Below are 17,905 nucleotides of genomic sequence, written 5' to 3'. Positions count from 1 at the left end.
GTTTGTTTATGTGCGAACTGTGCAAGTGAAGTTAGTCCGAGCTTTGTGAATTTAAACAATATAAGGACAATATAATCAATCTGCTGCCTTAACTGTTAACTCAAGGTGTCATACAGCTGTTAAACTGTAAAGTCAGGGTGTCATACAGCTGTTAAACTGCTAAGTTAGGGTGAACTGAGGCACTGGGGTGTAATACAGCTGTTAAAAACAAAGTATATGATGATCTGACAGGTTAACTGCTAACTCAGAGTGTAATACAGCTGTTATTCAGGGCGGATTGAGACGTCAGGGTGTCATACAACTATTATTCAGGGCGGATTGCGGCGTCAGGGTATCATACAGCGGTTAATAACAAAATATGATGATTTGACAGGTTAACTGCTACGTGATGTTGTGATATGGCTAATTAAATAGAAGTGTATGGTGCTCTCACTGTGGATAGATGCAGCCGTCAGTTTGCGTTACGCGTATGGTGATCTGACGATGCATGCTAGCTGAACAGAACATGGCAGTAGTCGCGGGGTTTTTTTTGCCGGCCGGTCGGTCTGTCACTCATTCCTACTGTATCTAACATTTGACTGGGATGTTTATGACATAAAATTCATATCCTGGCGATATACTGTATAATGGTGTGAGAAGCTACACAAAGCTACATGCTAACTACGGCCAGCTAGCTTCTCTCGAAGAAAACAGACTTTCACCATTTATGCAGTTTTCAACTAAAAAAAAACGTAACAGTAAATATCACTTTTTACTTACTTCCACAGATAAATTTTAGCTTGAGGAGATGACGCCCTGCCCGGCTCCGAGGCTGCAGTGGAGAGGACCCGGGTAGACCGGCGGAGTTCCATCTAGCTCGCTCTGAATCTTGTCGTCGGCCAGCAAGCACAAAAAAAACGCCAGCACTTCAGCATTAGGCCACGGTGTTGTCGTTATTGTTTTTAAATCTTTAAAATAGGTCCAGCCGCTACTCCGGTCCGAGAAATTGCAAATGGCGGATCGGTGTTTTGAAAAGTTTCTGAAAGATCCAGTGACTCCTCCCCCTGACCAATCAGTGACCAATCAGTGCGCTGACGTCACATCTGGACCCAACAAGAACCAGACCTGGGACCCCAGAGAAGTAGGTCCCAAAAATTGTGCGGGTTCCACCGCTGAAGGCGCTGTGGAGACACTACGCAATTGCCCAAACTAGTTACATAGGAGCACCAAAAGGCCCTGTGGATAAGGGGCTTAAGTGTCTTAGGCACGTCACATGCAACCCTATAGCAGTATTCAATGTTCATGTGTGCTTGATCATCCTCATATTTCATTCCATAGTCGTGATCTGTGTAATACTTAGGAGGTCTCCTATCTCTCTTAGGATAATGTACACCAAGTTTACCTTCACTTTGATCTAAGTTCCCATCTGTGTCATAAGTCTCAGTTTTTATCTTGTCAGATTATTGTTGTCAAATCTGGTTTTGGTTGCTGACTTTCAACTCTTTTCTTGAGCAGAATGTTCTCATTTATATCTTCTTTAGTCTGAGTGTCACATTCATTAGTACTTTTTGTGGTGAACTTTACCAGCCTATTCTTAAGTACTCTGCCTGTGTCTGGATAAAAGATAAGATATGCAGGACTATTCTTATCATAGCCAACAAAAATTCCCTTTTCACAATGTGAATCCAACTTCTTCTTGTCATATTTGTAAGCATAACATTCAGATCCAAAAGTTCTCATTTTTGAAAGGTCAGGTTTCTTTCCAGTTAACATGTAATATGGAGTCTGCTCAGCACGCCTGTTGTAACATCTATTATGGATAATAGCAGCAGTCTGGACTGCATATGTCCATAGATATTTAGACAGGTTACTCTCAATTAACAAGCATCTTGCCATTTCAAAAACAGTTCTCCATGTTCTTTCAGCTGTCCCATTCTTATTGATGAGCCGATTCTGTCCATCTTTGAAGATGACTGTCACTCCTTGGGCAGTTGCAGCTTTAACTGAAAATATGTCCTGTGGAAATGATGGCACGTATAAGGTGTCCATCAGCATCATCTCCACAATTCAACCCTTGCTGTCTCTCAAGCGAACTCTGGTGGTGCCTTTCTTCAGCGCGATGCCACTGGTCCTCACTCCATCAGCCAACTCCAAAGCATGGCTCTGAGGCTTAAAATTCGAGTCAAAGTCTGAATTTTTCAGCGTCTGTCACAATGTGCTTTGTTGCTCTCGAGTCGACCATGAGGCCCTTCACCTTCACGCTGTAGATCTGGGCGTCATCCATCTGCTGCACCTTAAACGCAAACGTGTTGTCCTCCTCATCCACTGCTTGCTTCACCTTGTCTCCTCGCCTTTTCCGCCAGCAGTTTGCATCCTTGTGCGTGGAGTTCTTGCAGAAACTACACCACTGTTTGGGCTCTCTATGCTCGTCTGCAGCTTTAGGACACTCCAGGGCTTTGTGCCCTCTGTGGCCACAATTATAACACGTGAGTTTTGTGCTCCAGTTGTCTCTTCCTTGAACTTTCATCACGCTATCTTCAGCTGAGCCAAGAACACACAACTTCTCTGTGCTCTCATAGCTCCTCAGTTTCATTTTAAATTGGTCAAAAGTTAACTCCTCATCACTCTGCGTAACATAAACAGCGAATGGTTTAAGCACTTCAGGCAGGCCTTTAAAATCATTGCAGTCAGTAGGCCATCACTTAAAACTTCCTCTGCATTCCGCAGCGCTGTGATAGCAGTCTCTGCACAGATAATATAGTCCGTCACGCTCTCATTAACACCTTTCTGAAGAGATGTCAACTCCGTATACAAACTGATCACTCGTGGCTTCCCCGTACCAGCATAGTGATCTCAGAGGATATTTAAGGCTTTTCTGCCATCATCTGCAGCATCTCTCATGACAAGGGAAAGACTCTTATCGTCCAAGACTTAAATTAGTTCTGCATATGCCTCTTCATTTTTGGTGGCGTCTTCTTCCGCGTCCTCGGGTTCATCCTTCAATAATATAGTGCTCTTCAACTCAAGCAAATGCAAGTGGGCCAAAAACTTAGTTTCCCACAGCTCACAGTTCTTTTCATCTCCATTAAAACATAAACGGTTCCATCGGCTTCCAAACTCCTTCCTGGGCCCATAACCTGTTGACGCTGCCATCTTTAAAAGGGCTGAAAATGCCGGTAAGTAACAGAGGAAAAAACAACACAGCGTTCATTTGTCTTTTGGCCTGAGTGCAGTGCTCATCAGAGCAACCTGTGGCCTTTTATTAACAATTGTGCCCACCTGTGTACATCTCCACCCACAACAGGAAGTCAACAAGAACATCAAGATTCAACATGCACAGACCAAAACGCTAGTGTTCCACCTGCAAATCCTGGGGTTTCTATAAAATGGGAAAAGCCTCTGTTTGTCCGTCCCAGATGATCGTTTATCTGGAAGTGGAGCTAAGTCAACTACAATGAGAGTCCGTTTATCACAGCTGAGAGCCAAAGCTCTATCAGCTCAGCTCCTCCGTGTCAAACCCAGCTCCGCTGTGTCAAACCCTGCAGCATAGTGACAGTTCTGCCTGTCATGCGATTCCTGGGACAATGTCAGCGGCCCACATCGTGGTTCCGCTGGGCCTACTTCACATGAGGCACCTTCAGAGATGGTTCACCCGCCTGCGCATAGATCCTGTGCGCCAGAAGAGGTGGATTATCTTTGTGCCCCCCTCCATGAGAACCGATCTGAATCACTGGGGAAACCCTCTCATTCTGTCAGAGAGAGTTCCCATCAGCAGGCCTACGTCACACGTCTCAGTTTTCACAGACATGTTCCTGTCAACCTGGGAGGATCGTATCTGTCCCAAGCAGTGGGAGCACAGTGGCTGGACCACATGTCGCTTTACATAATGTGCTAGAATGTTTCACGGTCTGAAACGTGACTCAGCATTTGCCCCCTGCTGGGGGATCAGCATGTTCTGATCCACACAGACAACAAGTGACGACAGTTTACATAAACCGTCAGGGAGACATGCGCTCAGCCCAACTGTTATGCATCGCGAAACAGCTGTTGTGTTAAGCTTTTAGATCAGGTTTCACTTAAATTCTGTCATTAAAACAGCCCTGCTGTTAGTTCTGACGTCGGCAAAGAGAGTGAGTGTTTGTTTGCTCTGTTTGTTACTCCCTCATGTCTCAGAATTCAAGCTGATGGCAGTTCAGCTGTACTGCATTTTAACCCTGCTTTGAAAAACATCACAAGCTCATTCAGATCGAGAGTGATAACCTTGAATGGGTTTTATCCTCTTCCTCATAATTCTGAGAAGGAAGCAACATCTCACCTCCTTCTGTCCCAAGCACGCATTTTTCATGTTACGTGGCGCACATGGCCGCACTGCGCCACTTTCAGCGTATGTTCGTGCATTACTGGAACAGCTCTTCAGGACGTCCTCTATCCACCCAGTGCCTCTCACATTCGTTGTGTGAGGCTATTTCTGAAGCTTACAGTTCACATAGACTGGATCCTCCAGAGAATCTCAGTGCATTCCACCAGAGGGTTTTCATCCTCCATGGCTCTGCATGGAGGGATGACAATGGAGGATATTTGTATGGCGGCTGCCTGGTCATCGCCATGTTCAATTATTCGTTTTTATCTACGTGAGGTTTCTACTTTTTCCTTGACCCATTCTCTTCTCTGGCTGAAGAAAAAAGCTATTGGGGAGCCGATTACCCGGTCTCACCGTAATTTATTCAGACCGGGGGTGAGGCCCACACAGCAGGTGGGCATGGACTAAAGTTTTCAGTGCTGCGCTGCGCGCCTAGGGATAAACCCACTAGCGACAGTCTTAAGTGTGCCTCCCACCTCTCTAACCTCTGCGCCACCACTTGGGAGTGGTGGCGCAGAGGTTAGAGAGGTGGGCTTGTGATCCGAAGATCGCCGGTTCACGCCCCGGCCCCGACAACATCAAAAATTGTGGGTGGGGTAGGTAAAACACCCACACTTGCCCCCACCCTCATTCGCCCCACTCTGGGCCCATGAGCAAGGCCCTTAACCCCCACCATGTGCTCCCTAAACAGGTCTCTCTTGAAAATGAGTTCTCGTGGCTCAATGAGACTAACCTGGATAAATAAAGGGTAAATTAAAAAAATTAAAGGGGTACGCCTATACTCATAGAATCTGGGGTTACAGTACGTAAACAACGTTTGCTGTACACTTTTAGAGCATTTAGAGAGATTAGAACATTGTTAAGAACATTGCAAGAATGTGTGGGAAGGGTTTATAAACCCTTAAAATATTTATAAATGCTAAAATAATGTCCCTACTTCACAGATTTTCACCTACTGCAGGAGTGTCTGGAATGTAACCCCTGCAATAAGTGAGGGGCTACTGTAAACTGGACTGAATTGAATTATCTATAGTGGTGGCCATCTTGAATTTTGATGTGGTAATTCAATTTTCAGTATGACCTTTCTTACACCTAGATGTAGCTAAAAACAAAATGGAAGTCGGTACCTCACATTTTTTTCCAAGTTATGTTCACAACACAGATGGAGGGAGGCTCCATGATAGTGGAGAATAAAGTTCCTCCATAAAGTGGCCATCTCAGAGGAAAGGTGAGGAGCTCTGTCACCTGGAGAAGAGACGCTACTCCTGTGCATTAAAAAGAGTCTGCTGAGGTGATTTGGCCACAGCCATCTGGAGGTTTTCCTAGAAAGAAACCATGGGGTTGGGGAAGATGGACAGATGATCATTCTCAGGAGGAAATTCAAGAAAAAAGAATTTACAACAAATTCTGATTCACTTTTCTACATCCCTTATTATTTTTGAACAACATTTAGATTTTGTCTTGTAACATTTAATTTTCCAGCTTTTAGAGGATTATCCTGACTGACCTGCAGCCCTCGAGGCTTGTTGTTGTGAATAAATGTCTGCAAACATGCGTGATGTGAACTCTCCCTGAGGAGGCTTGTTGATGCTGATCCAAGCCGTCAGTGAGAGTGAGAAAACAAACTGAATGCATCATCGAATCAGCTGTTAAGTATGCCCACCAGTGGGGGCACCAGGGGATTACCTGCCCGCCTGGATCTGTGCGATCCTGAGCTGTCTGTGGAGCCTGACCTGAGAGGTCATCCAGCAGAAATGTAAACTCAGAAATAAAAGCTATGTGAAGTTGTGACAGTTGTGGGCTGCATTCAGAACAGGGAAGGATGGCAGCTTGTGTTCCGGATGATCTCCCCACATCTTAACACTCAGTGCCAGTCGGCTAATTTAGGAGCATCAGCGAGTGATTAAATAAAAGGCTCCTCACACCTCCTGATAAATGGGAAATGATTGAAGATCCCTCACAAATTGAACTGAATATAGAGCTTTTTTTTATTTCTCTCAACCATCTTCTCCTTCCTAATCATTCTCATCTTTCTTCCTCATCCTCCTCTTCTCTTTAACCAACTTCCATCCACTTCTCTCCAAATTTCACTCTTTCTTTGTTTCCCACTCATCTTTGCTACCACCGATCTTCTCCGTATTCATCCTCTTTCCTCATCTCTATTTTCTCTTCTTTGTCTTTTCATAGTCCTCCTCACTCATGAAAATCTATTTTTCTGCTAAAGCTCATTTTATCCTTCATCCTGCTTTAATTCCTCTTCTCATCTTCCTTTAAGATCTCGTCCTTTTCTAGGTTTTTACCTCTCTTTCTCCTCAAGTCTCGTCACATTTTCTTTTCTCTTTTTCTTTTATGTGATTTTCTTCTCATGCTCCTCATACCTTTTCGCTTATTTTCTTCTACTCTTTCTCTCTGTTGTTTTTCTCATTCATTTAGAACTCACAAAGCTTTTTCTCATGTCTTCATTTATCATTTCTTCTTTAGCCCTCAATTTCTCCTCCTTTTCATTATCCTCACCTTCCAAACATCTCTCTTCTATCTAAAATTTTCCTCATCTTCTTTTTTTTTTTTTTTTTCTTTTCTCTCTCCTCTCCCACCTTCTCTCCTGTCAAACATAATCTTCTCCTCTCCATCCACCTTCCTTTTCCTTCCTTTATCACCCGCCTTTTTTATTCTTTTTTCACTCTCAGTCCTAGATGTCTGTTTCTTCCCCTTGAAAGACTTTACTCCATCTCCCCTTCAGGGGTCTCTCACTCTTTCCTTTCATCTGTCCTGTTAGTTTTCTCCTCTTCCTCCTCCTCCTCTTCCTCCTCCTCCTCCTCCTCCTCCTCCTCCTCCTCCTCCTCCTCCTCCTCCTCCAGCAGCAGAGAAACATCAGCAGCAGTGTCACTCAGCTCAGCTTAAACTGGAACCAAAGGGAAGATCTCTGTTTTTGACTTTTACTATTTTCAACATCACTTTGTTGTTTTATTTTAATTTCGTTCTTCAGTTTTTTGGTCATTTTATTTATCCTTTAAAGCTTTTTCCCCACTGCATTGATTCGTCTCGGAGTGCAGCAGTATGAGGATACCCTGCATCCAAAATAAGGGTTCTTTCCTCGCTCCAACTAAAGCTTGTAGACATATTCATTCCTCTTCCCTTCTCTCTCTGTTTTTGCATCTCATTGGGAAAAACTAGGTCAGTCTTGTGGCTTTCACACAGGATGTTTGCCTCTGGACTCTGATGTGATTATTTCAAGGTATGACTTTTGAAATATTTTGTAAATGAAGTCCATTTTTTCATTCAGTGACAGAATGTGGACCATCATGAAGACCGACATCCAGCAGCTCATTCTGTGGGATCTCACGTTAACTGCAGCTGATGAGCAGCTGTATTTGGAGAAATGCATTGAGGGTTTGTATTCTGAGAAAGCAAATATGATTTGGAGTGAAACGATCTGAAAGCTGCAGGATATTATTGAATGCTCTATTTGAGAGCTTTGAGGAGCTTTTTTCAGTTTTCTACTTTACTCGGCACAAACCCAGTTTTTTTCTGTCTCAAATGAACTGGAGGTTAAATATTCAAGGATTGTAACATCAGGATGGACTTCTCAGATGAATCCACTCTCGTTGCTGCCATATTTTTGTCCACGTCACCACCAAACTCTTCTGCAGAGAGTGTCAACCAGACAACTTCTTCCTTGTCCAGATTCCCCTCTTTTCCTCCTCACTCACAAGTTGCATCGGTGTTCATTGTGCTGGTGGTCACAGTCATTATCCTGGGGACTGTGGTGGGAAACGTGTTGGTGGTGGTGGCCGTGTTCACCAGCCGAGCCTTGAGGGCACCTCAGAACCTCTTCCTGGTGTCTCTGGCTTCAGCCGACATCCTGGTGGCCACGCTTGTCATCCCCTTCTCTTTGGCCAATGAGGTGGGGAGACTGTTTCTCAGAATATTCTGCTGGAAATGATCACTTGTTTTATTAGCCAGATTAATCATGTTAAATTTACTGGATCTAAAGGGTTGCATCAGAATGCACAATAAAATATTCTCTTTCAGTCTTTTAAGTGTTCCTGCATTGGCAATTCAAGTCTGCGTGTGTGTGAGGGGGGGGGGGGGGTGTTCTGAATCATAAAACAAGTCAAATGTATGTATACGTAGATTCCAAGACTTCCTCACAATTAGACAATACAAAGAATATTACTGTAACAGAGACACGTGATCTAATCTAACTTTCTGAATCTGCAGTCGGGAGGAATTCACAATAAAAAGTTACAATAAATAATAAGGTGTAGCACTAAATCTAGTTTACCTGCAGTAGTTTAAGCTACAACATAAACTGATAAACAATATTTGCAAAGTTGTTTTTCTAATATGCAAATCAGCCACTAGGGAGCACAAGCCAGTGTATATCTTGTGTCAGTCCCAAGCCCAGGTTAATGGTGAGGGTTGTGTCAGGAACGGCAACAAATTTAAAACACTTTTCTTGGCCAAAACTATAATGCGAGTTCATCAAAGCGAAACCATACCAGGTCAGTCGAGGCCCACGTTATTGACTGCCACTGGTACTGTTGACAAACAGGGTGTCATTGGAAATTGTGCTACAGCTAGTCAAAAATCGCAAGGAAGGAAACGTGTCAGGAGACAAGAAGAGATGAGGAAAGTGAATAATGTAGGACTGAGGGTTGCAACTCTAAATGTGGAAACAATGACAGGCAAAGCTAGAGAACTGGCTGACATGATGCAGAGAAGGAAGGTAGATATTTTATGTGTCCAAGAGACCAAGTGGAATGGCAGTAAGGCTTGCAACAATGAAGAAGAGTTCAAACTGTTTTACCATGGTGTGGATAGAAAGAGAAATGGAGTAGGGGTAGTCTTGAAGGAGGAGTTGGCAAAAAAAAATGTAGTAGAGGTGAAAAGAGTGTCAGATAGGGTGATGACAGAAGTAGAAGGTCTGATGCTAAATGTTGTCAATGGTTATGCTCCACAGATTGGATGTGATGTGGAGGAGAAAGATAACATTTGGAAGGATTTGGATGAAGTGATAGAGAGTATTCCCAGAGAGGATAGAGTGGTGATCAGAGCAGACCTGAATGAAATGTTGGTGAAAAAGAGGGGGATGAGGAAGTGATGGGTAGGTTTGGTGTCAAGGAAAAAAATCAGGAAGGGCGGGTGGTGGTGGATTTTGCCAAGAGAATAGAAATGGCTGTAGTCAACACTTGTTTCCAAAAGAGAGAGGAACATAGAGTGACCTATAAGAGTATGTAGAATGCAGGTAGACTACATTCTATAGAAGAGGAAAGCTGAGGGAGTATCCTGATGCATGCTCAATAATCCAGGTAGAAAAATCTAAAAAAGTTCAATCTGGTCCTTTGGACATTAAAAAAAAAAAAAAAACAAAGCAAAAAAATCTAGATACGTTTCGTCTTTCATCCAAAAGACTTACTCAGTCTGAGGTGCTATATTAGGCTCAGTCTCTTAAATAGCACCTTCTCAGAGTGGATCAACCAATTTGCTGCTGACAACCAAAACCAGCTGCTCACATTGTCAAGAAGGACCATCAGCCTAACAATGGATCATTAGCACACTGATGGCTGTTTACTATTCACAGAGGGCTGAGTGATACTAGCAATAACAGCATTGTAAGAGAGGGATGTTGAACCCGGAGGCCTCCACCCCTGTTTAACGATGGACGATTTATTTTCACAAAGATGGCCTCTTTTACTCCTCTCTCAAACCATTGTTCCTCTCTGCCCAGGATGTGGACATCTTCATCCCTGAAAGAGTGACCACTCTCTGGAGATGAGTGTAGACTGCAGAATCCCGGCCTGGTGTTGATCTTCTGTGCTGGGCCATCCTTTTGGCCAGTGGCTGTCTGGTTTCTCCAATGTAAGACTGATCACAGCCCTCCTGACACTGAACAGCATACACAATATTACTCTGTTTGTGCCGTGGGACTGGATCTTTGGGATGAACCAGTCTTTGCCGTAATGTATTTTGGGGTTTAAAAGCCACTGGGACATTATAGTTAGAAAATAAACGTCTCAGTTTCTCTGATACTCCCTCAACATACGAAATGACAACTGGTCTGGGTGTGGGTCCCTCCTTTTCACCTGATGGCTGACTGGAGTCATGTTTGGGTTTCTTCTCTGCTTTTAGGAAGGCCCAGTTAGGATATTCACATTGCTCTAGAGCCTGTCTTGTGTAGGATTTCTCCTTCTGCCTGGCTCCTGAGTTAGTGGGGATGCTGTCTGCTCTGTGATACAGAGACCTGATGACTCCTAACTTGTGCTCCAAAGGGTGATGGGAGTCAAACTGAAAATACTGGTCTGTGTGGGTGGGTTTGCGGTACACCTCGGTTTGCAAAAGTCCTCTATCAGAGACTGAGACCTCACAGTCCAAGAAAGCCAACTTGCCATTTTTTACATCTTCTCGTGTGAACTTGATGTATTTATCCACAGAGTTGATGTGGTCAGTAAAATGTTGGACTTCCTGAGATTTAATTTTAACCCAGGTGTCGTCAACATACCTGAACCAATGACTTGGTGGTGTCCCTGAAAAGGATGTCAAGGCTCTCTTTTCTACCTCCTCCATGTACAGGTTGGCAACAATATTATTGATTATTGAGCATGTATCAGGATATTTTGAACCACTTTGGCCAGGATTGCCTCAAACTAGTAAGAGAGTATGAGAAAACAGCAAGGAAGAGGGCAGACCACAGGAACCACTTACGATTCAACCTCAGATGTCGACAAAGTGGCATCATTCCCAAGAGCTTGGAACTAAAATCATCGGTCAGCGGGCACTGGGCAAGCAAGATCCTTCAGAAGGCACAGACCCAGCTGCTGAATGAACGGGTGAGACAGACCAATTTTACTATTGAGGCCTTGAAGGCCAAAGAAGAGCACATTAAACAGAAACTAACAATGTGTCTAGATCAGACCACACTTCAGCAAGTGTTGGACTGTACAGATCAGGCACGCTTAGCACAGCATGTCAAGTCCAAGACTCGACAACAAAACAAGTTTAACTTACTAATAACTCATCAACACCATCACTATTCCAATAACAACACATTCAGTGTAGGACAACACTCCAGTAGTCAATTACATGTCAGGGAAACAGAAAAGTGGGTGAAGAATTTATCTGACAGACAGCTCACCCAGCCAGAGACAGAGATTCTTGCCAGGGGACTGAACTTTGCAGTTGCACCAAGTAGAATTCCTCTGGTGGAGATGAACACAGCCACAGAATCAGCCATCCGCAACAACAAAATGAAAGAGGGTGAAGCAGAACAGCTCAGAATCAAAGTTTCATCCTGCCTCAGCAATGCCAAACCACCACCTTCCAACATCAGTAGAGAGGAGAGGGATGCACTCACCACTCTTAGCAAGGACAAAAACATCATCATTCTCCCAGCAGACAAAGGAAGGTGCACAGTGATTTTGAACCAGAAAGACTATCATGAGAAAGTTATGACACTCCTTAGTGACTTAAACACTTATGAACCTCTGAAAAGAGATCCAGGAAGTGGTTACAAGAAGAAGTTAATAGATTGCCTGAAAAATTTGGAGCAGGACAAGGCTATTGACCGTTTTCTGTACCACAGACTGTACCCAGGGGAGGCCACACCTAGTCTGTATGGTTTACCTAAAATCCACAAACAAGGTGTACCTTTAAGACCAATTGTTAGTATGATTAACTCTGTCACTTACAATGTTTCCAAATATCTGGCGTCTGTACTCATCCCTTTAGTTGGCAGCTCAGAACACCACATACAGAACACCATGGACTTTGTGGATAAGGTGAGGGATGTCATCATGGAGACTGATGAAACAATTGTCTCTTTTGATGTCACATCACTCTTCATGTGCATTCCTGTTGATGATGCAGTAGAGGTGGTCCGTTTAAGATTAAAATCAGACACCACTCTGACCACGCTTTCCACAGAACAACTGTGTCAACTCTTGAAACTGTGCCTGCAGTCAACCTACTTCACATATGGGGAGCAATATTATAGGCAGAAACATGGGTGTGCTATGGGGTCTCCAGTTTCTCCTATTGTTGCCAACCTGTACATGGAGGAGGTGGAAAAGAGAGTCTTGACGTCCTTTTCAGGGACACCACCAAGTCATTGGTTCAGGTATGTTGACGACACCTGGGTTAAAATTAAATCTCAGGAAGTCCAACATTTTACTGACCACATCAACTCTGTGGATAAATACATCAAGTTCACACGAGAAGATGTAAAAAATGGCAAGTTGGCTTTCTTGGACTGTGAGGTCTCAGTCTCTGATAGAGGACATTTGCAAACCGAGGTGTACCGCAAACCCACCCACACAGACCAGTATTTGCAGTTTGACTCCCATCACCCTTTGGAGCACAATTTAGGAGTCTTCAGGACTCTGTATCACAGAGCAGATAGCATCCCCACTAACTCGGGAGCCAGGCAGAAGGAGAAATCCTACACAAAGCAGGCTCTAGAGCAATGTGGATATCCTAATTGGGCCTTCCTGAAAGCAGAGATGAAACCCAAACAGGACTCCAGTCAGCCATCAAGTGAAAAGGAGGAACCCAGACCAGTGGTCATTCCGTATGTTGAGGGAGTATCAGAGAAACTGAGACGTTTATTTTCTAAACATAACATCCCAGTGGCTTTTAAACTCCAAAATACATTACGGCAAAGACTGGTTCATCCCAAAGATCCAGTCCCCCGGCACAAACAGAGTAATATTGTGTATGCTGTTCAGTGTCAGGAGGGCTGTGATCAGTCTTACATCGGGGAAACTAAACAGCCACTGGCGAAAAGGATGGCCCAGCACCGAAGATCAACATCATCAGGCCAGGATTCTGCGGTCTACACTCATCTCCAGGCCAGCGGTCACTCTTTCAAGGATGAAGATGTTCACATCTGGACAGAGAGGAACAATGGTTTGAGAGAGGAGTAAAGGAGGCCATCTTTGTGAAAAGAAATCATCCATCATTAAACAGGGGTGGAGGCCTCCGGGTTCAACTGTCCCCCTCTTACAATGCTGTGATTGCTAGTATCACTCAGCCCTCTGTGAATAGTAAACAGCCATTATTGTGCTAATGATCCATTGTTAGGCTGATGGTCCTTCTTGAGCATGTGATCAGCTGGTTTTGGTTGTCAGCAGCAAACTGGTTGATCCACTCTGAGAAGGTGCTATTTAAGAGACTGAGCTGAATACAGCACCTCAGACTGAGGAAGTCTCTCGGATGAGAGACGAAACGTTTCTATATTTTTTTGCTTTGTTTTTTTTTAATGTCCAGAGGACCAGATTGAACTTTTTTGGATTAATATGTATATTTTCTACCACTGAAGTTTATTAATTGTACTGTTTTACTTTTGTGTAGCAGGCCTCTAGCAAAAGAGACAACTGTTGTGTCTGAAAATTACTAACCTGTATAAATGAATGAATTGAAATGGGTTTGCAATAAACCCAGATCTACTCAGTGCAGGAGAAATCAAATTAAAGTGTTTGTTCTGAAATGAAGAAGCCATTCAGATCCTCTGCATTTATCCATTTATTCATAGTCTTCCATTTAGCAGGGAATTTTATTAAGAGCATTTTTCATTTTTCTTTTTGTTTGGGGGTGGGGGGGAGGTCAAAGATTAAATAAAACAATAATGAAATGTGTATCAATTGGGAAGTGAGCACTGTACTCCTTCATGACAAAATTAATTACAACAATTCTAACAAAGACCTATGACAGATGAGATCTTCCGGGAAATTATTTATTCATGCTGTAGTCCTCAGGCGGCCTCCCGCACATCTGTGTTGCCTTCAGCAGGTGAAAAGTGGATTAAACCACTGAGGCGCACACATAAATTTTGAAAGGCATATATGTATTGTTTTTCCCATATGAATAATGGATATGCTTTCAGTTTTATATAGTTTATAAGTATCTTCTTCTTTCGGTTTATCCCTCTTCAGGGGTCACCACAGCGAGTCATTCTCCTCCAGCTTAGCTTAAAAGTATAGTTTTCTCAAATAACTTACTTGGGGGGGGGGGGGGGGGGGGGTGTCACTCTGTTCTCTCACCCACCTCCAAGATTTATGATGAGGCTGTGATCCATCAATGTTTCTCACCTCTCACTAATAAATATCAACCAATAAAAGTCCAATAAATATAATAAAATCACAAATAATTGTAAACGATCTACTAAGATGTTTAAAGTGAGAACTTCTAGGAGAAAAGAAAAATCTCATGCAATGATTTGAAAACTTTGTTTGCTTCAAAAGTAACTGTTCAGATGAAGGGGAAAAAGTTCATGTGTTGCATAAATTGCTCCAGCTGGAGAAGCTCGGGGGAATTTTTACAAGATTGTCAATTGGTGAAAATATTTTCATCCAGCTGTTTTCCATTTGTTTATACAGACAATAACCTGAATCCAAAGATATGTTTTTTTTATAAAGTCTGCAGTGTTCAGAGGAAACTCGTTAGGAATAAAACATGATAACTTGTGAAGCTTGGTATCCTCCATGAGTGTATTGGATCTAACAGAAATAAATAAATAAATAAAACATGGAAACATTAGTTAGGACACTGTACAATAAACTAAAAAATGCATTTTCAAAAGATTTTCTAAAGTTTGTAATTTTTGATTCTGAACTGATTTTCAATGGTGTCAGCTTCCTCTGCACTGGTGTGATGACACAAAGCTGACCTCACCTGTATTCTTTTACCACCTATATTAAGGGTTTTGATTCATCTGAATCTTTTTGCCAAACTATGAAAGGTGGGTGATAATGTTTTTTGCCTTTTTCAGAGTATCTTTTGGCAAAACAAATTCCATTGGACAGGTTTTGATGAAACTTGGAGAAAATAATTATTTGATTCATCTACAACTGATTCATTTTTGAAGTCGGCCCCACTCAAAATGCCAACTGACCTTAGCAAACACAAAAATCTATAACTCAGATATTCAGATAATGAGCTACAATTGTGTGTTAGTAGCTGAGAATCATCCTAAATCCAAATGTTAGAAAATCCTGTGAGATCTTTGTTTAAACTTTTACATGCAGGGATGATTTAAGGAATGCAACTTTTGTCCACTGTGAAATGGGACATTCCTCCATGAAGCTGATTTACTATCAGTTGTCAGCAACTCTTTTGATGTAACACCTACAACATTCAGCAAACTGTTCTCCATGTGACTAATTAACTGGCTAGCTAAAGCTGTTTAGTTACAGCTATGCAACATAAGTCTTGATAAAGCTCAGGTCTTTGGATGTGTGGTTCTGTGCAAAAGTCAGGATAAAAGTTTTTTTTTTTTTTACAACCTCTTACACACAACTTATACATTTAGCAAACCTTTACACTTTACATTGAAACATCAACTCATATGTTGAACAGGAGCAAGTCAACTCACTGCACAACATGTCAAGTCAATCAAAAGATTTTTGCAAAGCAAATGTATTTACAGTTAATGGTATGTTGTTATAGTATATGATTCATACATAACATAATCATATTCATAATTATTTTAACTTTAGTATCCGTATTGAGGGTAGTGATGTACATGCTTTAGTAGAACGCTGCAGATGAACATGTTTACTTCCATTTGAAAGTACTGAATTTTGTCATTATCATAATAATTTACCATTGCATTGATTTATCATCAGCTGGTATTATGAGTTGTCGTCACAGTGCAGTGAGATTGTGCAGTGAGACTGTGTTGAGACTGTGTCTAGTGAGATTATATACTATGAGATTGTGTGCAGTGAATATGCAGTGAATGAACAGTGAGGCTGTGTTTAATGAGACAATGTGCTGTGAGATTGTGTACTGTAAGCCTGTGTGCAGTGAAATTGTGTACTGTGAAATTGCAGTGAATGAGCAGTGAGGCTGTTTTGTGAGACAATGTGCAGTCAGACTATATTCATTCATTCAACCTTTATTTATACAGGCTAGTCTCATTGAGCCATGAGGACTCATTTACAAGAGAGACCTGTTCTAGACAGAACATATACAGACAACAATAACAGTAAACAATGACAACAATAATATACAGTAAAATGCAGAAAAAAATAAGAGTAGTGTATAAAACAATAAATCAGTATGCCGTAAAACGGGGTGAAATACTAAAAACAAGAACACATTTGTTTTGATTTTTCTAATGACATTATCAAATGTTTGAAATCCTTTAAATAAATCAAGGTGGACAACTTCAGTTCTTGTTGCAAGTTGTTCCAGGAGCAGAGCAGAGTAAGAAAAGGCCTTTTTGCTAAGTTCAGTCCGCACTGAGGGAACGCTGCAGGTAATGATGTCCTCAGAGCGTATGTTGTAACTGCACTGACAGCGTGACATGTGGGAGGAGATATAAGAAGGCAGCAGACCAAGGAGGGATTTATAGCTGAAGATGAACCAGTGTGAGAGTCTACATGTAGATAATGATGACCAACTGACCAAGGAGTACAGAGTGCAGTGATGGTATGGTATGGTAGTTACAAGCAATGAATTTTAGCATGCCCTGATAGACGACACCCAACATCTGCATGGAGTTGGCAGAGACATTCATGGAAATAATGTTGCCATAGTCAATGGAAAGAAGGTAGAGGTTACAAGGCGTTTTCTGGCATTCAGACTAAAGCAGGATCAATTTCGGTAAAAGTCACCCAGTTTTAATTTCAGTTTCTTTATCAAGTTTTCAATATGAGGTTTAAAAGAGAGATGTGCATCAACCAAAATTCCCAAGTATTTGTAAGAATCTACAAACTCAATAGGAACACCATGCGTGTATAAGATAGGATGAAGAGTTACAGTCACTGACTTTCTGTTGGAAAACAACATCCCTTTGGTTTGTCAGCATTTAGCACCAGCTTGGGATGGAATAAGTCTAACTGAATGATGTCAAATGCAGACTGTAGAAGCTGGAAAACCTTGGCAAATGTGTTAGCTCGGCAAGAAAAAACAGTGTCATTGGCATAGAGATGCAAGGATGCGTCAGGAATTTTGACCTACATTACTTGTATAAATTATAAAATCAGTGAGACCTAAAATTGAAGCTTGTGGCACACTACTGGTGACCATTAGGTAGCTAGATGAAACTGTATGAGACTGTGTGCAGTGAGACAGTGTGCAGAGAATGTGTAGTGAGACTGTGTGCAGAGAGACTGTGTGGAGTCGGACTGTACAGTGAGACTGTGTGCAGTGAGACGTTGCAGTCAGACTGTGTGCAGTGAGACAGTGTGTAGAGAGACTGTGTGCAGTCGGACTGTGTGCAGTGAGACTTTGTGCAGTGAGACGTTGCAGTCAGACAGTGCGCAGTGAGATTATGTGTAGTCAGACTGTGTGCAGTGAGACTGTGTGCCGTGAGACTGCATGCAGAAGGACTGTATGCAGTGACACTGCAGTCAGACTGTGTGCAGTCAGATTGTGTGCAGTGAGACTGTGCAGTCAGACTGTGTGCAGTCGGATTGTGTGCAGTGAAACTGTGTGCAGTGAGACTGTGCAGTGAGACTGTGTGCAGTCAGACTGTGTGCAGATTGTGTGCAGTCAGACTGTGTGCAGTGAGACTGTGTGCAGTCAGACTGTGTGCAGTCAGACTGTATGCAGTGAGACTGTGTG

General features: G+C 42.5%; 1 protein-coding gene across 1 annotated transcript in view; it reads left to right on the top strand.

The window, feature by feature from the left end:
- The first annotated feature begins 7,800 nt into the window (after nt 1-7,800).
- LOC119430279 (alpha-2Db adrenergic receptor-like) overlaps nt 7,801-17,905 on the top strand; it is a 41,761-nt gene continuing 31,656 nt past the window's right edge. Inside the window, exon 1 of the mRNA XM_037697723.1 lies at nt 7,801-8,243. Coding sequence (XP_037553651.1) covers nt 7,917-8,243 — 327 coding nt within the window. The 5' untranslated portion in view covers nt 7,801-7,916. The remainder of the gene's footprint in view (nt 8,244-17,905) is intronic.

This window comes from Nematolebias whitei, chromosome 2 (genome assembly GCF_014905685.2).
Source record: "Nematolebias whitei isolate Nwh7 chromosome 2, NemWhi1, whole genome shotgun sequence".
NCBI lineage: Eukaryota > Metazoa > Chordata > Actinopteri > Cyprinodontiformes > Rivulidae > Nematolebias > Nematolebias whitei.
The sequence above is the reverse complement of the archived record's forward strand: the minus strand, read 5'-3'. Positions and strand labels throughout refer to the sequence as shown.